General features: G+C 41.6%; 1 protein-coding gene across 1 annotated transcript in view; it reads left to right on the forward strand.

Moving 5' to 3' along the window:
* The window catches only part of SELENOO (selenoprotein O), an 857,804-nt gene that overhangs the window by 282,970 nt on the left and 552,873 nt on the right, over positions 1 to 21,961 (forward strand). Inside the window, exon 3 of the mRNA XM_044088791.1 lies at positions 19,066 to 19,243. Within this exon, the coding sequence (XP_043944726.1) occupies positions 19,066 to 19,243 (178 nt within the window). The remainder of the gene's footprint in view (positions 1 to 19,065; positions 19,244 to 21,961) is intronic.

The raw sequence follows: 21,961 nt of genomic DNA on the forward strand, positions 1-21,961 counted from the left end.
TTAATATCATCTGTATGTACATTCCCCCAAGTAAAAATATATCTACATTTGAAGATATCCTGCACTGGCTATCATGTCACTACCCCCAAGAAACCCTACTACTTGGAGACTTTAACATAGACTGGGGCACCTGTTCCTCAGAGTCCCCATCCACCCATATTAACCTGCATGCATTTACACAAGTCATATCCACCCCTACCAGGATAGGTAAACCCAACCAAAAAGAAAGTATACTTGACTGGGTACTCATAAACAGTCACCCCCAACTGTACACCTCTGGTACCCTCCTTAATGGCCTGCGATCACCTTCTCACATATGTAATTAAGCACAAAACCATTAATTCCCAACAACCCTTACTCAGAAAGGTTAGAAACAATAAAAACTTTGACCCTGCCAAATTCCAACAAGAACTAAACTCATGTAATTGGTCTATTCTAAAACACCCCCCCTTAGAGGAAGCAGTAGCATACTTTAACAACAAATTCCTTGAGATCCTTGATTTGCATACACCTGTTCGTTCAAAGAGAACCAAGGCAAAAACTGCACAATGGCTTTCTATAGTCTAAACTCAAAATTACCCTTAGAAACAAAGCATGGGCTTTATGGCGTTCTTCTAAAGACCCTCAAGATCACATTAAATACAGGCAATCCAGGAACGAAACCAAAAAATCAATTTTACAAGACAAAAAAACAATACTACTGTAATTTACAGGCAGTAAATCAAAATAACCCTCAGAAGTTTTGGGCAGGTTTAAATAATCTACTACATCCTGGACAAACTTCAACCCCAATCCCTGCTGCTACTATTGATAAAACCCCTGAAGATGTTTCTGATAGTTTTAACCAATTCTTTACTGAGACAATTCAAGCCCTAGCTAGCCAACTTACCTCCTAGCTCCCCTGGTCCTGAAAGTAGCACCCCTAGAAACCTACTTGCATTCAGCTTCCAACCAGTTGCCACTTCACTTATCCGTACCTTGATCAAAAAATTAAAACCCACTACACTTTCTGCTGATCAACTCCCTGCCGAGTACCTACAAAAATCAGCTGATGCTATTGCTTACCCCGTCTCAATACTAATCAATCGAACCATAGTAGAAGCTAAAATTCCCACCATCTGGAAAATATCCTATGTAATCCCACTTCACAAAGGAGGCAGCTCTACTGAATTCTCCAATTATAGGCCAATAGCTATACTCTATCCACTTGCAAAGATTATGGAAAAATGTATTCAGACAACTCATGCACCACCTAATCCAAAATCGCCTTATGGCAGTCTCTCAGCATGGCTTCCGTCCTCATCACAGCACTACTTCAGCCCTCCTAGCCTTTACTAACACCATAAACCATAATCGCAACAGTAATTATATATCCTCAGCCTTCTTTTTGTATCTTTCCAAGGCATTCGATATGGTTGATCACCAACCTTTAATCCACACCCTGCAAACATTCTGTCTAGATACTGGAGCCCTCCAATGGTTTCAATCCTACCTGAATGGTCGACAGCAGGCTGTCCTCTGGCAGAACAAACTCTCTAACCTTCTACCTAACACCCTTGGAGTACCACAAGGCTCTATACTAGGGCCCTTACTGTTCTCCATCTTCATTAACGACCTTTATACTGTCATCCCAAAAGTCAGCTGTATCCAATATGCTGATGACTCTACCTGATTTGCTCAGCCACATCTCCAGTAGTTATGGTCAGCTACCCAGACCACCTTTAATACAATAGAAAACTGGCTTTCTGAACATAGTCTGATCCTAAATCCCAAAAAAACTAAAATGCTGTAATTTTCATCAACACGTAGGTCTACCGCTTTCACCTTTACCATAAAATCAAATGATGGCACAATAATCTCCCCTGACCCATCTACAAAACTATTAAGTGTCATCATAGACAATAATCTAAAATTTGACCTACATGTTAACCAAACTATCAAAACCATCAATAAAAAACTAGGGTAACTTTACAGAATAAAAAGCATCAATCTAAATCAGCTTGGCTGGCTTGAACTACCCAGCCTAATCCAGTATAACCAACTGATTATGGCCTATAAAATCCTCTATAATCCGGACAATATTCCTGCACTTAAAAATATTATCACCCCCTATAACAATCCTAGACCGCTTCGATCCTCTAACAAACTACTAATTCAGACTAGCAAAATTAATAACACAGCCGGTGATTCTCTCTTTTTAAACTCTGTAAGTAGATCCTGGAACTCTCTTCCAGCTGATATTACCTTACTTTCCACCTTAGGTCAATTTAAAACAAGACTCAAACAACATTTTTCACTTAACTGGCTATGTCAATGTATCAAGCCTGGCTAACTCGAATGTGTAAAAATCTGTTGACCAGTTTACTGTGTAATTTAATTTAGTCCCGATTTGTGCTCAGGATTAACTGTAACCTGTGGAACTTGTTTAACTTGCTTACTTATGTAATCTCTGTAAATAGTCTGCTTGTAATATGTAATGCTGGTATTATTTAATGCTGTATCTGCTTACCCTTGGAGCTTTTCTCCCCGGGCCTCCGCTGAAAATGGACATGCATCCAGTCGGACTATCCCAGTCAACAAATGTAAAATAAAAATAAATAAAATAATTACATTTGCTTACTTTCATGCCTGGTGTCATTACATTTGCTTACTTTCATGCCTGGTGTCATTACATTTACTGGTTCCTACTGGTACAGTCCCATTTCTGGCATAACGTGCGTCTCCATAATGTGTGGTCACAAGTTGAAGAGAGACAACCTTTGAAAAATCAGTTACATTACGCCAGGTTAAGCTGATGTCATTAAGGTCCTTTTCAAATGACACCTGTGATGCAGGGATGGGAATCATACGAATCCCTGGCTTAGAATGATGATGTATATGCGAACATATCCAACAGTTTGTTTTGTTTAGATTTTTGGCATATTGCCAAAGGACCAGCAAGAAACTGTTTTCTCTTGACCAGTTTATAGAAGGAAACAGCAGCAGAAACAAAGCAAAAGTACCTGTTGCCACTGGATTCACCATGGAGTGCTACTGAAGTTGACCTTCTCACTGGGCAGATGATTTATCTGTCGCACCTCATTCTCCCTCTGTTTGCTGCAATGATTCGTCTGGGGTCCCCACACAACAGGTCGCCTTACAGTGACACGAATGGATCCACGTTGGTAGTCCTGCACAGTGAACTGCAGTCAAAGTGGTTAGCAGGATCTGAAAGGACCCTTTAACCTCGGGCTGAGGTTGTTTTTCCTCTGGAAAATTTTCATGTACACCCAATCACCAGGTTGTAGTCAGTGACAGGGCTGGTCAGGAGACTTTGGTAATGCTGCTCTTAGTGTTCGGTGATATTGCTGCAAAATATTAAGGAGTTTCCTGCAGTAAGAAACCATTGCATTATCTGACAAAGTTAAATCAGCATTTCCCACTGAAGGGGTAGCTAGAAGGGCCGTGGGTCTCCCCATTAATATTTCATACGGACTCAACTTCCTGGTGGCATTCAGTGAGGCCCTTATACTCATTACTGGGGAGGGGTCCTGTTTACCCTTTCCACTAATCCAGATGACTGGAGATGGTTGGGACAGTGAAGACTCAACTTAGTATTAAAAGCTTTACATAATTCTTTGAACAATGCATTATTAAAATGTGTTCCCTGATCATTGTTAACAATACAGGGTATACCAAATCTCAGTATGTAATCATTTAGAAAGTTTCTTAATAAGTGTGACTGCATCAGCTTTCCGACATGGGTAAGCTTCCACTCATGCTAAGAACATACACACTACCATCAAAATAAATTGTAAATTGCTATTCTTAGGCATCTGGATGTCCAGCTGTATGTTAACAAAACACCCCCAGGGTGGGGGTAAAATGCAGATTTGCTGTTGGCATGTTTGTTTATATTGTACTCCAAACATATACTGCAGTATCAAAGAGGAGACATGAGGGCCATACCAACTTTGGGTAATTTGATTAATTGTCATACCTGTATGGGCCGGTAAATGATATGCCTTTACCAGGTAAGGTAGCAAATAGGCAGGCACCACCAGTCGGCCATCCAGATGTCGCCATATGTCATCAGAAGATTTTCAACATCCATCCTTGAGCCACCTCAGAACCTCTCCCTGGGATGCTTCAGCTTGAAGGGCTGACAACTTTTCAAAATCAAACATCATTACTGTTGTAGTTTGTTGTCGTTAACATACACAGATTTTTGCAACAATTTATTACTGCTTGTTTAGCAGCTTGGTCTGCCACATTGTTACCTTTTGTAACCATGTTACTGCTTGTTTAGCAGCTTGGTCTGCCACATTGTTACCTTTTATAACCATGTTACTGCTTGTTTAGCAGCTTGGTCTGCCACATTGTTACCTTTTGTAACCATGTTTCTACTTGTTTAGCAGCTTGGTCTGCCACATTGTTACCATGTTACTGCTTGTTTAGCAGCTTGGTCTGCCACATTGTTACCTTTTGTAACCATGTTACTGATTGTATAACAGCTTGGTCTGCCACATTGTTACCTTTTGTAACCATGTTACTGCTTGTTTAGCAGCTTGGTCTGCCGCATTGTTCCCTTTTGTAACCATGTTACTGCTTGTTTAGCAGCTTGGTCTGCCACATTGTTACCTTTTGTAACCATGTTACTGCTTGTTTAGCAGCTTGGTCTGCCACATTGTTACCTTTTGTAACCATGTTACTGCTTGTTTAGCAGCTTGGTCTGCCACATTGTTCCCTTTTGTAACCATGTTACTGCTTGTTTAGCAGCTTGGTCTGCCACATTGTTACCTTTTGTAACCATGTTACTGCTTGTTTAGCAGCTTGGTCTGCCACATTGTTACCTTTTGTAACTATGTTACTGCTTGTTTAGCAGCTTGGTCTGCTAGATTGTTACCTTTTGTAACAATATTCTGTCTCTTTTGATGTGCACAGCATTGGATTACAAACAGCCTCTTAGGTAACAAAAGTGCCTCTAACAATGATTTTATGTACCCCAAATTTTTACTTTGATTTCCTGAAGAGGTCAAAAACCCTCTCTCTTTCCAAAGTTGGCCAGAATCATGTACCACCCTGAAAGCATAACGGCTGTCTGTAGAAATATTGGCCACCTTGCCTTTGACTAACTCACAGGCTTTTTGCAAAGCCACTAGCTCAGCTATTTGAGCAGAGTGAACACCCTCTAATCTTTTTTGCAACAGTACTGTCTCTTTGGTGCAGACAGCTATTCCCAAGATCAGCTGCCCTGTCTGATTTCTTCCACAGAAGCTGTCCACGAATAAATTCAGTTCAGCATTGGGAATAGGAGTGTCCTTTAAGTCCCCCTTAGGAGAAATCAAATAGTTAGTTACACACACACACAATCATGCTCTTCACCATCCTCAGCAGTAGGCAACAGAGATGCAGGATTTAGAACAGGACAGCGGATCAGAGAAATAGATGGATCAGAAAGAAGTGCAAGTTCATATCTAGTTAGACTTGCAGTCGAAAGTGGTTGAGTTTTCATTTTAAGCAAAAGAGATTATACAGAATGAGGGACAGCTACTGTGAGATCATGCCCAAGCACCAATGATTGTGCCAAATTAACTAGAATGGCAGCAGCGGCAACTGCCATTAAACAGGGTGGGAACCTTTTGCAACAGAATCAAGTGCTGTGCTGTAATAAGCTAATGGATAATAGCTGTCCCCATGTATCTGTGCAAGTACTCCTTCTGCAAATCCATTTTTTTCATGACAGAATAAAATAAAAGGTTTATTATAGTCTGGTAACCCTAAAGTTGGGGCAGTACCTAAAGCTTGCTTCAAGTTCTGAAATGAATTTTCTTATTCACTATTCCAAAGGAGAGGCTCTGGTGTATCCTGCTTTAAAAGATTTGCCAAAGGTTTGGCAATTTCTGTCTAGTACTGTCTGCAGGGTTGCCAGATTTCCGAAAGGCCTTTCATTGTAAGTGACGACTAAAAAAAAAAAAAAAAAAGTCTTCCACGTCTTTAATGCGGAGCATCACAATTCCGCATTAAACCGAAGTAGCTCTGTGTTTATTTTTATAAATAAACACAGAGCTACTTCTGTTTAATGCGAAACATTGCAGTTCCACATTACATAAAAGTAGCTCTGTTTTGCGATTTTTTTTTTTTTTTTGATTGGCCCATATACTGGTATACGGGCCAATCAAAAATCGCTAAACACGGAGCTACTTCTGTTTAATGCGGAACATCGCAGTTCCGCATTAAGCAGAAGTAGCTATGTTTTGATTGGCCTGTATACCGGCATACGGGCCAATCAAAAATCGCTAACCACGGAGCTTCTTGTGTTTAGTGCGGAACTTCCGCATTAAACACAAGAAGCTCCGTGTTTAGCGATTTTTGATTGGCCTGTATGCTGGTATACGGGCCAATCAAAAAAACAAAAAAAACAAAAACAAAGCAGAGGCTGCCCGGGATTTAAACCGGCAGTGCGGGACTCGGGATCAGGCTGCTGATCTCGGGACAGTCCTGCCCAAATAGGGACGTCTGGCAACCCTGACTGTCTGCAATATTCTGTCATACCTAGGAAAGACCTAAGCTGTCTCTGAGTAGTCAGGTGTAGGGCCTTAAATACTGCATCAATATGAGATGGTAACACTTGCCTGCTACCCTGAGATATTAAATGACCAATATAACGTACCTGTGATACCCAGAATTGTAGTTTTTCTCTAGACACTGTGTCCCTTTTCTGCAAGAATAGTCAGAAGATGCAAGGTATCCTGTTGACATTGCTGAAAGGAATTTGATGCTATCAGTAAATCATCTACATATTGTACTAACACAAACCCACCTGGAAGTGTCACATTCTGCAAATCTTTTTTCAGAATTTGAGAAAATAATGGAGATTCAGTATATCCTTGTGGCAACCATGTCCAGGTATATTATATCCTTGTGGCACCATGTCCAGGTATATTATATCCTTGTGGCACCATGTCCAGGTATATTATATCCTTGTGGCAACCATGCCCAGGTATATTATATCCTTTTGGCAACCATGTCCAGGTATATTATATCCTTGTGGCAACCATGTCCAGGTATATTATATCCTTGTGGCAACCATGTCCAGGTATATTATATCCTTGTGGCAACCATGTCCAGGTATATTATATCCTTGTGGCACCATGCCCAGGTATATTATATCCTTGTGGCACCATGTCCAGGTATATTATATCCTTGTGGCACCATGTCCAGGTATATTATATCCTTGTGGCAACCATGTCCAGGTATATTGCTGTCCCTGATAAGCAAACAGAAACTGACTGTCAGGGTGAATTGGTATAGAAAAGAATGCTGAACATAAACCTGTCACAGAAAAGTAACTAGCTGTAGGTGGTATGCAACTCAGTATTGTTGCTGGATTTGGAACAACAGGAAAAGTAGGCAGCACTGCATTATTTACAGCCCTTAAGTCTTGTACAAATCTATAAGTATCCTTTCCTGGCTTTTTCACTGGAAAAATAGGAGTATTACAAGGGCTTTTAGCTAGTAATATTATTCCTTGATGTATTAGAGACTGAATTACAGGTTTGATTCCCTGCTGTGCTTCTGGCTTTATGGGATATTGTGGAACTCTGGGGAGAGGTTTTGATGGATTTAATTTTATTTTTACTGGTTCTGCTTGTTTTAGTATACCTACTTCATTTGCATGTAGTCCACAAGTTGGCAGGTACCTTCTATAATAACTCCATCTGCCTGTATGCTTCCAAAAGGCTGTTCCTCAGCTTCTGCTAAAACTGCCAGTACTTCCCCCTCTGATTCTGTTGGAACATTTAGATAAACCCCTTCTGGGGTACAGTAAATAGTACATCCCAGCTTACATAACAAATCTCTTCCTAGTAGGTTTACTGGTGCAGTAGTTCTCAAAAGAAAAGAATGTTTTTCTTCGATCAAACACAAAGAAATGGGGTTGGGTTCTGAAACAGGATATGTAATCGTAGTATTTGTTACTCCGACTGCCTTGACTTTATGCTCTGATACTGGTATTTGGCTATCTGAAATAATTTTTAACACTGACCTAGTGGCTCCAGTGTCCACCAGAAAAAGGGTTTTCTTTGAATTTATTTTCATCTTAACGTAGGGCCCATTTTGATCTATTGTCAGTAGCGGGTTAAGATTCACTTTTGTTTTTATTTATTTAACATTTGTTAACCAGGAAAGTCCGACTTAGAACAAAGCCAATTTTCAGCGGAGGCCCGGGGAGAAATGCTCCAGACGCATGTCTTTGTAACGTCTGAGAAACCCACAGGAATGCAGGAAGGACATGCAGACTCCACACAGAAGGCACCCCAGCCGAGAATCGAACTGGAGAACCTCTTGCTATGAGACGACAACGCTACCGCTGCGCCATTTTATTTTCTTGACGTAGTCAGTATGGAGCTTCCTGACTCCTTCCAATCTGAGGAGGTGGTGGAGGAAAGACTGCATTATTATAATTTGGTTGCCATTCAGTCCAGGTATCCTGGGCTGTTTGCACGTGCCTGCGTGGGCACTCCCCTCTCCAATGTCCTGCTTCTCCACAATTGAAGCAAGATGTGTTGGATGAAGCCGGAAGAGCAATGCCAGCTTGTTGTTGCCAACCAGCTGCACCTTGTTACCTTCGACCAGCACTTTTGCTAAATCCTCTAGGAATTCCTCTACCCCTTCCCCTGCTTCTACCGCGACCCCTTGGGTTTTCCAGCTGCCTGATTTGTAAAGTTAACAGCTTGTCCTCAGTATCCTTCCTCCGTTTTTCCTGATACTCTGTTCAGTGATTTGCAGCACTTACTAAAGACATTAAGTCCTTTCCTTGCCAGTCTGTGAGTATTTGCTTTATTTGATTTTGTACAGGGGTTTGCAGACCTTGCACAAAGGCTGCTGCAATAGCTGGCTTAGCTTGCTCTTCTGGGGTTGGTATTCCTGAATGTTTAGCAAATACTGTCTTAAGGTGACTCAAGTAGTCTGCAGGGACTTCCCCTTTATTTTGTTTACATGCCTGTATTTTAGACCAGTCAGTCCTAAGTTGACACACATCTGTAATCTTGTCTAACAATGCTGTTCGTTTATCTGTTAATGCATTCCCTTTGAGAGTGAAATCTGTTATCTCAGCCTTTTCCAGTAACTGCTTTCTTATTTCATCTGAAGTAACTACCCTCAGCAGTTGATTTAAATCTGTCAAAGAAGGATTGTAACATTCTATTATAGTTTTTAATTCTTCCTTGAATTTTAATGGATCTTCTCTAATATTTGGAAAATTTTTAGACATAGTATGCAAAGCAGCAGGGGTCCAAGGACGATGAATAAGTTCCCTATTGTTAGCCCCCAAAATTTCCCTGAGAGGTGCCAAAAGATCCCCTCCAGAGGTTGTAATGTCCTGTTGTACCCTGTCATGTGAGCATGTATGGTGAGATACAGGAGTGTCAAGTACTAATGCCCCTGTTGGGGAAGTAGAAGATGTCTGAGAAGGATGGGAAGAAGACCCCCCTCGACTGCAGATACCTGCCCAGAAGATGAAGATAGAACAGGGGAACCAGTTTGAGATGTACCATTATCACGTGAACTGGGTGTATAATGGACAGTGGACCAAAAAGTAGAGGTGTGGGAAAGTCTTGTACAGGAGATACTTGTACTGGCGCATATGGGGGTGTGGGGGTGCAGTAGCTACTGGAGGATTATCATTCTCTTCAGAAGTTCCTGCTGTTTGGCCATCCTCAGTTTGTTTCAGACCTGCTATGACCGGATAAAGGGACCCCTTTTTACTGGTCTGTACTGCCTTTTAACCTCTTTTACTTGTTGCAACAATTTCTTATTAACATCCTGCAGCCCTCAATGCTGACTCCTCCTCCCTTTTAAGTGCTTCACTGTACCAAGAGTAAAATGCTGTCATTTGTTCCCCACTTACTTTGCTTTTCTTTTCTTCCAAAATACCTTTCATTGTCAGCAATTTAGTCTTGTAAGTTCCATTTAATGGAAATACCCCACCAGCACAATTCTTAGCAAGCTGAAGCCAATCCTACAGATATTTACAACTTTCCTTCCGATAATTAAAATACAGAAAACATGCAGGTGCAGGTGTTCCCTGTTCAGGGATGTGATCTCGCTGCTTATCGTTGCTCCCATTCTTCTTATTTTATAAATCGGTAATAAAAATGTTAGACTTACCTTACAACTCCTGGATCCTGGCAATTCCGAAGAGAGAAAATAACTGTAGTAATCCACACACCATACAGGGAGGGAAGGGTAGGAAGTCTGTCGGCGTGCAGCAACACAGGAGAGGTTTCGATCAGCCTTTTCCCACAGCACCCCCTTGCTGTTGTCCCTGCGCTAGCTCAAAAGTTAGAGCTCCAGCATTGCGGTTGGGATAACGGGGCGGATAGGTACTGTGTCCAGAACTGACCACTTTTTCAGAACCTCTGAAGGTGCTTTCACACAATCACACTGTTAAGTCCCAGCATGCTTTTGGGCTCATGAATTTAATTTAACAACGCATGCCTCTAGGTCATATCTTGCGGTAGGCTCATAAATTTGTTTTAATAGTATATAGCCTATGTCCCAATCATGCAGTGGGCTCATTAACTTGTTTTAACAGTATATAGTCTACTGGGCTGAATAACTTGCTTTAACTGTATATACTCTACGTCCCAATCATGCAGTGGGCTTATGAACTTGTTTTAACTTTATCTTTAACTTTTTCTTTCTCTCATACATTCGTACATTGACAAAATAAAACCTCTCTCATACTTCTTACCTTTCAATCCAGAGGGTACCACCCATGACACAAGGTGCCTCCTTATGTTAATGTGCCCTTTACTGTATGTGTACATACATTTACTATACTCATTTCCTGTGGGGTCCTCCCACTATTAGTTGTATATCTTACAACCACTCAGTCAAACAAAATCACAGTCATGCACTTATTCCACATTTTGTTAAAATTGTCTAAAAGAGAGAGAGAAAAAACCCTACAAACCAAGCCTTTTTCCAAAACAGTTTCACTGCCAAGGCTCGTAAGTTTGCATAGCCTGAATATCTGCACATCTGAGTCTCTGACTATTCCGTACAAAGCAGTGTGGAATTCACAGAAAATCTGTGATGGGCCCTATTCCAGAACTGCCCTGCAGCAATACCAAAGTTCAGATCCAGAGAACAGGATCAAATTGTTATAGTCATAAATACATAACATTAAGAATTTACCTTATATGCCTTCAGTCAGGAACAACACTTCAGGTTCCGCAAACAGAAATTTTATTTAACAGCGCTGGGAGACCATCTTCATAACCATTGATAAATAAGTCTCTCTGAAGAGAGACAAACTACATCTTTTATACATTTTCTTATCAAAACTGGTCATGCAGTTTTATTATGTTACAATGACTCTAGCTAATAGGAAACCTTGCAAATGTCCTCATCCCTCATGATTTTCGCCTCGGACTTCACGTGAACATCTTTTTATACATGATCCGTCTTCTTCCAAGGGGTCTTCTTTCTGACCTTGGATATTTCAAACCTTCCCTAGCAACAACGCACTCCTAGCCTGGAGGAGTCAGGCTAACAAATTCCTTTTTGTAGTAACTAACATACCTCAACTTCATGCAACACGTAGTTTTTCCTTATTACATTTTAAAAGAATGCAGTTAAAACATGGCAATACTCTAGCTTATGAAGCTGTATTTCTCCCAGCCCTGCATACAAATTATATTTGCTTTTTAACAATCATAATATAGCATTATTAATGAAACTGAAATTAATATACATTTTAATAAGCTGATTAGGATTGCCACCTTTCATCGTGGCTAAAACCGGAGTAAAGCCACACCCCTCTTGTCACCAGTAACCCCGACCATCCCACCCCTCTCCTGACCACATTCTGCCCATCCCACCCCTCTCCCGACCACATTCCACCCATTTTTGTGACGTCACGATAACATCACTCGGTGAGGAATGCCCTCTTTTTCCATTCCTGCTGCCTGCTTTCAGCTGATTTACTATGTTTTTTTGTAAAAAAAAAAAAAAAGCATAGTAAATCAGCCGATTTACAAACTCTGATAGTCTGTTTCCTTTCTGAAACAGAATACCAGAGTTTGCACAGTGTTTTCCGGACTACCAGAGAATCAGTTTGATTTCCGGATAGTCCGGAAAAAAATGGAGAGGTGGCAACCCTAAAGCTGATCTTGTCCCATAACAGCAGTATGCTCAAATTGAGAAAGAACTTTTGACAATAGTATTTGCATGTTCAAAATTTCATGATTATATTTATGGCCAAGCTATTCAGATTGAAACTGACCATCAACCTCTAGTCACTATTTTAAAGAAGCCTGTGCATTCATCTCCAGTGAGATTACGAGTGCTGCTTAAATTGCAAAAGTACAACTTCAAAATGGTCTATACAAAAGGCAACCTGCTCTCCCTGGCTGACACCTTATCCAGATCGCTCAGAAATTAAACGGAACAGCTTGATGCAGAGAATTTTGACTTTGACGTGATGGCAGTGCCTAATTTTTCTACCACTAGGCTTGATGAGTTAAGAGATCACACAAAGACTGATCCAATTTTGCAAAAGCTCAATCACTACGTTAATGTTGGATGGCCGTCAAAGCAATTTAGTGTAACACGTGAAGTGCAAACCTATTTTCCTTACAAAGATGAAATGTTGATGGAAGATGACATTATTTTCAAAGGTCCTAAAGTTGTTGTTCCTGCTTCCTTACAGCATGAATATGTCTAGATTTTGCATCATGGTCACCCAGGTTCTGCATCCACTAAGAGGCGAGCAAGCGTTAGTATTTTGGCCTTCATTACTGAAGGACATTGATAAAGTACTTTCCTTCTTGTTCAGTATGCAATATTACTAGACCGCATTTGCAAAGAAAACCTCTTCAGCTAAGTCAAGTTCCTGAACTACTTTGGGTCAGCAGTAGCCACTGATATTGTTGAGTGGAACAATAACACTACTTTGTACTGGTAGACTCTTATTCGAATTGGTTTGAGATTGATCTACTACCTAATCTAACATCCACTGCTGTTATTACTAAATTGAAACAACATTTCTTAGTCCATGGTAGTCCACACAACGTTATTTCTGACACTGGTACTCAATTTACTAGCCAGTTTCAGAAATTTGCAAAAGAATGGGACTTAGTACATGTCACTAGTAGTCCTGAATATCCGCAGTCCAATGGTCTAGCTGAACGTGCAGTGCAGAGTGCAAAGCAGGTCAAAGCGTGATGATACCAATGTCTTCTTAAATTTGCTTAATCTCAGAAACATACCCCGTGACGATATTCCTGGCTCACCAGAACTATAGGTTGATAGGTGTGTACTAGGCTAATGGCCCTGGAGCCTAGCCCATAGGATTAACCTGACATTGTGCCAGCTGCCTTAGTTCCCAGTGCCTTTGTCGAGTAGAGCCACTGGAGTGATTCCTGGGGTGAATTTTCTATTTTCCATCCACTCATCAAGATTTCTGTTGAAGAGGGCCAGTGAGGCGCTCCACTTGACCTATATGGGAAGTCTATTTCATAGCATGGGCAGTCTCTGGGTTATGAACCTGTCCCTCCAGCATGTTCTGTTGATTGTGGTAATGAGGTTGAGGTCTCTAGAGCGTGTGGTGCGGAGGGATTGGGATTTCTTTAGATGTAGTATTTCTAACAGAGCTGGGTCAGACATGGCTTTGTAAGTCAAGCAGAGATCGCCTCTAAGTAGGCGATATGAGACTGAGAATTGAGTCTGTCCATATAGGACAAGTTTTTAAGGCCTAGGATCCTCTTTGTGAGGTACTTTTGCGGTTTCTCCAATTGTTGCAGGTGTCTAGTGAGGTACATCCCAAATGGGGCATTGTACTCTATGATTGGTCTACTGAGGGAAGAGTAGAGGGAGACAATGACCTCTTTCCTCCTGGATGCAAAACCCTTAATAATATGTGCCACGTAGAAGGACATTCTGACCACACTGGCAATGTGGTGGTCAAAAGAGAGGTTGCTGTCAACCTGTGTTCCCAGATCTCTTTATGATGCCTTCTGTGTTCTGTGTTCAGTGGACTGCCATTGATGTGATAATTTATGGGAACTGGGTTTTTCCCAAAGGGGATGACGACACATTTTTTGGCATTGAGCTTAAGGCCATGGTTCTGACACCAGTCGGTTTCAGTGAGGCCTTTTTGTAGGATGTCAACATCACTTGGGGAATTAATTATGGCTCCCAACTTGCAATCATCTGTAAACTTTGTCAGCCAGAGTCCATCATGTTGGCCTGGACTTCAGAGAAGTAGATACCAAACAGGCGAGGACCTAGGACCGAACCGTGTGAGACTCCACACATGACTGGTCGGTAGTCTGACTTGGAGTCAGCTACTTTCACACCGTGGTTTCTATCTGTGAGCCAGTTTGCAACCCACCTACTGAATAGGGGTTGATGCCTAGCTTAGTGAGTTTTTCTATGGTTCCTGAGTGGGGAATGGTATCAAAGGCCTTGGCCAGATCAAGGTAGGCTGCATAAACCACCTTGCCTTCATCCACAGCTCTGGTGACTGACTCAAAGAAGTCAACCAGGTTGAGCAGGCATGATCTACCCTTCACAAAACCAAACCGTGTGGGATCCAGAGTTTGGAGATTCCGTATATCCTTGTTTATTAGGTCCATGATGATGTGTTCCATAGCTTTGCATATCGGACTTGTCAGGCTAATGGGGCAATAGTTCCTAGGGTCTGTAGTCGCTTCTCCTTTGTGGAGAGGGATGACTGTAGCAGTGCGCCATTCAGTAGGGACAAAGCCTGAGGTGAGGTTGTGATAGAACAGGGCACACAGGTGAGGTGCCAGTTTACTCTGTATTTCATGTAGAACACAGCCAGGGATATTGCCAGGTCCTATAGAAGCTGTAATGTTAAGTTGTCCATCTTGCCTTCATTCTTGCTGTTTGTTTGGTTCGGAGCCGATCCTCGGCTCTGACTCGGCCATCTTCTATAGCTCGAGAGCTGTTTACTGGCTCGAGGCTACCCCTTATCCCAGAATGCCCAGCGTCAGCTACCCAGATCTCATTTGCCGCTTCAGCTGCGAGGTTGCTTCGTTACTGGCTCAGGCTTAGTATAATTTTTTTCTATTATTATAATTGTTGTTTATTCTTAAATGTCAGTGGTGTGGTACATCAACAAACAGGACGGGACCAGGTCTTACCCTTGTGTTGAGAAGCACTCGGACTGTGGCAATCGGCGATTTCCTCCCAACGTTTTCTGATAGCAACTCACATCCCTGGGAAATCCAACGTCATAGCGGACAGGCTCAACAGTGCTATCCTCATGCCTCACGAGTGGTATCTGAATCAGGAAGTTGCGGATCTTATCTTCCGCAAATGGGGACAGCCTTGCTGCAGTCTATTTGCCACTCCTCTCAACAACAAATGCAGCAGCTACTTCTCCCTACTTCCTCTTCCAGGTCATATACCCATAGATGCTCTAGTCCACGATTGGCCTCAGGGACTCCTTTACGCTTTTCCCCTAATACCAAGACTCATACAGAAAGCAAAATCGTTGGGTTGCAAAATTATCCTCATTGCCCCATATTGGCCTCGACAGATATGGTTCCCGTTCCTGCACCTCTACCTTCTGGATCAACTGTGGATTCTGGACCCGGTTCTAGATCTTCTGATTCACCAATCAGGCGGGTTGCACCAATCCCTTCAAACTCTCCAGCTCACAGCTTGGTTACTCCACTTCCAACCGTAGCCAGGCTTTCCAGTATCTCCCCAGCAGTCCGTGTCTCACATAAGTCTACTACAAGGAAAACGTATGCTAGTAAATGGAAACAGTTTTCTTACTGGGCAGAATCTAGAAATATGGATCCTTTCTCGGCCCCAGTCCATGAAATTCTTGAATTTCTAACACAACTCTTTCAGTCTGGTGTGGCTTCCGCTACCATTAGAGTACAGCTAGCTGCCATTTCTAATTTTCATATTGATATGTTTAATTCTAGCATAATGTCTCATAAGCTCTGCAAAGCCTTTATGAAAGGAACATCTCTTCTTAGAACCCCAGTTAGAGATCCTCCTCCTCCTTGGGATCTCAATTTAGTTTTAGCTTCCTTAATTTTGCCTCCCTTTGAACCGGCAGCATCATGTTCCTTAAAATTTCTTTCTTGGTTGCCATCACTTCAGCTAGACGTGTCTCAGAACTTCAAGCACTATGTGTTTGTCCTCCTTACCTGGTGTTTCTCAAGGACAGAGTTTCTCTGAGGACCAATCCATCCTTTATTCCTAAAGTCTGCTCAGAGAACAATTTAAATCAATCCATAGATCTCCCAGTTTTCTTTCCCAATCACAGCAACAAGGCAGAATACAAGCTCCACCAATTGGATGTACACAGACAATTGCGTTTTTACCTCCATAGAACTAAGGAACTAAGAAAGTCAGACCAGTTATTTCTTTCTTATGCTTTCAACAAACAAGGCCTGCCAGTTTCTAAGGTGAGCTTATCCAGATGGTTATCTGATACTATTGCCTTTATCAGTTACGAAATAAAGAGCTACCAGCTAAGCCAAAAGGTCATTCTACTAGAGCTTTAGCCACCTCTATAGCCTTTCATTCTAGGTTGCCCATAGATTCACTCTGTGCAGCTGCCACTTGGGCAAACCATCATACTTTTATCTCTCATTACAAGGTGGATATGGTTTCCCGGAGCAGAGCTTCCTTTGGTTCTACTGTTCTGAAGAGTCTGTTCCAATGAGCCACCCAGGATTTTAGGTGCTAGGGACGCTGTCCCAAACAGCAAGAATGAAGGCGAGATGGACAACTTAACATAAAGAAGTTATGTACCTACCATAACGTTCCATGTTAGTTGTCTTCATCTCGCCTTCCTTCTTGCATCCCTCCCTCCTTCCCCCTTCCTAGAGGATTGAGAGGAGTTCTTTTTGTTTCACTGGCTGAGTATCTTTTTATTACTTCACATGCCAGGTATGTTATGACTCTTTCCTTGTTTAGGTGTATTGGACAACCAGTTTTTAGGTAACTGGTTACTCTTTATGCCTAGTGTGCGTTATCACAAATGAGATCTGGGTAGCTGATGCTGGGCATTCTGGGATAAGGGGTAGCCTCGAGCCAGTAAACAGCTCTTGAGCTATAGAAGATGGCTGAGTCGGAGCCGAGGATCGGCTCCGAACCCAAACAGCAAGAAGGAAGGTGAGATGAAGACAACTAACATGGAACGTAATGGTAAGTACATAACTTTTTTCTTGGCCTTGGACAGTGCTACTTTAACCTGTGCAGCAGTAATACTGGGTGCCTGGCAATCTATTGGTATTGTGTTTGGTCCTTTTTTTTGGGGGGGGGGGGGTAAAGTTGGCACTGAATCTGTCGGCCAGTATATTGGCAATATCTGTTGACTCTGTATTGGAGGTGCCATTGTGCAATAGCTCTGAGCAAATCTGGGTATTGCTGTGGAGATTCTTTACATAACTATAGAAGGCCTATGCTACCTATTAGTTCCAGTTTATTAAGGCCTAAAGCTAAGAACAATAAAACCATCAAGGCTCAATTATTCAAAAAGTGTTCCATCCCACAAGTCCACTTATGATAAGTCGAGCAGATTTCTTTTGTCAGTTGAGGGAAGGAGAGATAGTGAGAATACAAACGACAAAAAGTTTCGACCTGATTGATCAAGTTACAGGCATATGTGCCGAGCCGAGATCCTACCTCTTAGAATCTGAGGGTGTGGAGTGCAGGAGGAATCGCAGATCATCTTCTTCCTGTACCTGAATTATTATTGCAACATTATCCTTATGACACTGACTCTGGATCTCAGAGTGAACCAAACGTTGTTCCCATACCAGAGTGTGTTCCAACCTCTGATTCCATTCCTGCAGATGTTCTAAATACTTCTAAGATTGAACATTTCGAAGTGACAGCTCCATTTGCTAAGTCGAATTCCCAGTTTTATCTCACATGATATGGACGAATATCTAGGGCCAGTTTGAAATATGCAGCAACTTGGACGTAACTGTGTATATATGTGTTTATATATATATATATATATATATATATATATATATATATATATATATTTAATCTTGTGTAAATGCATGATAAAGTAATGTCTGTGATATCTGCATGCTAAATAGGTCCATAACATTGCATGTTTCATTTAAAGAGTGAGGATGTAGATCAGAGTGCACGTGCCTTTAAGAAGCATGTCAAAGACTGAGCGTGCATGTATAAATGTCAGGCACGTGCCATCCTAGTGCCATTTTGAGAGTGCAGCCAGCGAGTGAGCATGTATAATTGCAGCAGTTAGTTTGTATATAGGTTACTTAAGTTAGTCAGTAAACTTCTATCGTGATGTGTTTCTATAAAATAAAGCTGCTTGAACAGAACCCACAAAGACTCTTCTATTGTGTCCAAAGTAGAAGAGTGACAGTTACTGTCCTAAGAGCTGCAGTGTGCACTAAGCAGTTAGATATGAAAGAGGGAGTAACTTAAGCTTTAGCTGTCTAAGTGGAGAGCCATAATTTTAAAAGAGCAAGACAGATTAGAAGGGGTGGGCACTTCGATTTATTTTCTTTAAACTGCGTTTTACTTGTATTCTACTTTAAATTGCACAGTTTAGAAAAAAAATAAATCACAGTATACAAAATAGAAGAAGGCAATAAAGCAGAACAAAATACAAAAAAGCAAAAACAAACTAACCGTTTCCTCACAGCAAGCTGTGACAGAGTTTGGGTGAGTTTTTCCAGTAAAGCCTTGAAAAATAGCATTGGAAGACTGAACATTGCTGCATTATTTATTTCTAAAGTTTCTCTATGGAAAACCTTTTGTATTACCTGAATGTATTGCTGCACACCCATTGCAGACATTACTGTCTTGTCTTTCTTGTAGCCATGTGGAATGCTGTGCCTTTGGTTGGATAAACTGTAAAGGGATGCCATCTACAATACAGGTGCTCTAAAGGGCTAACCTTTAATATGTGCAGTTTAGCACACTGATGCCTTTACCTTGATTTAAGTAAATAAATGCATTGGAAACTTAACTCCTGTACTAAAAAGACGCGATAGTGATTCAATTTCTTCTTTCTTTTTTTGTCTTTTTCAACTGGACCAGATTTGGATCATTTGAGATATTTAAACCAACTGATGAATTTACAGGTCGCCAGGGTCCTAGTGTCGGTAGGAATGACATCCGCATACAGATGCTTGATTATGTGATTGGCACATTCTATCCAGAAATACAGAAAGCTCATGCTGACAAAGTCACAAGAAATGCTGCATTTTTCAAAGAAGTATGTTTATTATGAAGTGTGGTATTTACTCTCTCTGCCATTTCTAGGTAAAAAGACAGCTCTATAGCATGCAGCAATGCCTAATCAACTGTTTTTCGTTCTTGTTCAGTGCAGAACTAGTTTCTTTTGATTATTTCCAGGACCTTAATTTATGGAACAAGGCTGATGCTTTGCACAAAGGGAACTTTCTATACACCCCTCTGTTCTTGTCTTTGCAGATGGTTTTAGACAGATAAGGGTTTATGGATGGAAGGAAGATGTTAGCACAGATTATAGTAATGCTTTGTTGAGCTTTGTGATGAACCTCCAACTTCTGGGCCAGTAAACAAAGAGCCTCAATCCTCAGCACTGATACCAGTGGGAACATTCACTGGGAGGATAACAGGTACACACACAGTATCTCCAGAGGCAGCTGTCTGCATTAAACACAATCAAGCACACAGAGACCACAGTCAGTCTGGGGCTGGTTTCTCCCTCTTTCTGCAGATCCCCAGTAAGACTTCCCATTGGCACAGCTATAGAGTGGAGTCCTTAGCCAAGGTTCCAAGGCAAGTCCTCCAACACTTTATCTGTCCAACCAGTGCTTTGTGGCCCTGCCCAAGTAGCTGACACACTCACTGTTTGAGATTTGATTTGCGCACGCACACACACACACACACACACACACACACACACACACACACACACACACACACACACACACCTGGGAAAGGCTGGTACAGGTTTACTAGCTATGTCCCCTTTTGGCCATATTATAAGGTAGTTGTCACTGCTACCAGAACCCCTCCCCAGCTACTTTAAGGCCCTTAACAAAGGGCGTCCAATCTTATTGTGTAATATTAATACAAATGGTAGTTTGACCAAGAGCAAGGCTGTTAGGAGTGGCCCACACTGTGTCACCAGATAAATATGCAGATAGTTTCAGAACTTGAATATGTCTGCAAAGATTAGCCACAATGAAATATTTAAATATATTTAATAGCAAATAATAAAGAACAAGACAATACTAAATATATGTTCACATTGAGATCAGAGTTCAGAATCACAGGAAATATTTAACATTGAAGGACAGGCTCAGACAAAGAAAAACAATGTCTAAACTAAGCTTCAATATATTCCTGACTGAATCTAAGAGAATTATACTATTCCCTACTTTTGTAATAGAGCAAGGCAGATGATGTGGTGAATGGACCTTCTTGTTGTCAAGCCAAGACAAAATATAGAATACTGAATCTCAGTAAGAGACTTCTCAAAATAAGAAGTTATGTACCTACCATAACGTTCCATGTTAGTTGTCTTCTTCTCGCCTTCTTTCTTGCTGGATGGGTTCGGAGCCGATCCTCGGCTCCGACTTGGCCAGTACTAAAGCTCGAGAGCTAATTCCACCGGCTCGAGGCTCCCCTATATCCCACAATGCTAGGCAGTAACTACTCAGATCTCGTTTGATAGCTATACCAAGCAACCCTAGTCTCCATAGAATGGAGTAGGGAAACCCACCTCAAAACAATCTGCGTAAAAAGTATCGCAGACCTCAGAAAGGATAAAAGAGGTGGAAGAACGTGTGGGAATGATGACTTCCAGAGGAAGAACACAAACTGAATTCCTGTCGGTCTGTCCAGGCTTGGGGGAAGGAGGTGGGGCTTAAGAAAGAAGGCGAGAAGAAGACAACTAACATGGAATGTTATGGTAGGTACATAACTTCTTAATGTTAAGTTGTCAATCTCGCCTTCATTCTTGCTGGATGGGACCGCGTCCCTAGCACCTTATCCCGGGTGGCCTATCGGAACAGACTCTTGAGAACAGTGGAACCAAAACTGGCACGGCTTCCGGAAACCATGTCCAATTTGTAATGTGAAATGAATGTATGAGGAGAAGCCCAGGTGGCTGCTACACAAATGGAATCTATTGGCAGCCTATCCTGAAAAGCTACGGATGTAGCTAATGCCCTAGTTGAATGAGCTCTAGGTCTTGAGGGTAGTTTTTGATGTCTGATCTCATAGATGAAGGTAATTGTAGAGGTGAGCCATCTAGAGAGGGATACTTTAGTAACTGGAAGGCCCAATTTCCCTTCCGCATATGACAGAAACAATTGATTAGATTTCCTGAATTGTTTAGTCCTGTCTAAGTAATATCTAAGTTGGCGATGAACATCCAAAAAATGTAGCTTTTGTTCCGACCTGTTTGAATAGTTAGGGGAAAAGACGGGGAGATCAATAATTTGGTTTAGGTTTATTTGAGAGGAAACTTTAGGCAAAAAGGATGGATTAGTACGGAGGGATACCCTATCTTTGTGAAACACTAAGTAAGGAGGACGACTGCAAAGAGCATGGAGTTCAGATACCCTTCTCGCTGAAGTTATAGCTACCAGAAAAAGTGTCTTCCAAGAAAGCAACTTCAGAGAACATGAAGCCGCCAGTTCAAGGGGAAGGATTAAAGATGCCAGAACCAAGTTCAAATCCCATTGAGGCGGGGGATCTTTGATTGGAGGTTTGAGAAGAAATACGCCCCTTAAAAAGGCTTTACAGAGTTTGTGAGCCATGATGCTAGACTCTGAAACACCAACATGAAAATTAGATATGGCAGCCAATTGAACTCTAATGGTAGATGCAGATGATCCTAAATGAAAGAGTTCTGCTAGAAAGTCTAGAATAGACTGGATAGGTGCAGTAAAGGGATCTACGTTTTTTGATGTTGCCCAAAAAGAGAAGCATTTCCATT

The sequence above is a fragment of the Protopterus annectens genome, chromosome 11.part0, assembly GCF_019279795.1.
Source record: "Protopterus annectens isolate FY-2018-M chromosome 11.part0, PAN1.0, whole genome shotgun sequence".
NCBI classification, from domain to species: Eukaryota; Metazoa; Chordata; order Ceratodontiformes; family Protopteridae; genus Protopterus; species Protopterus annectens.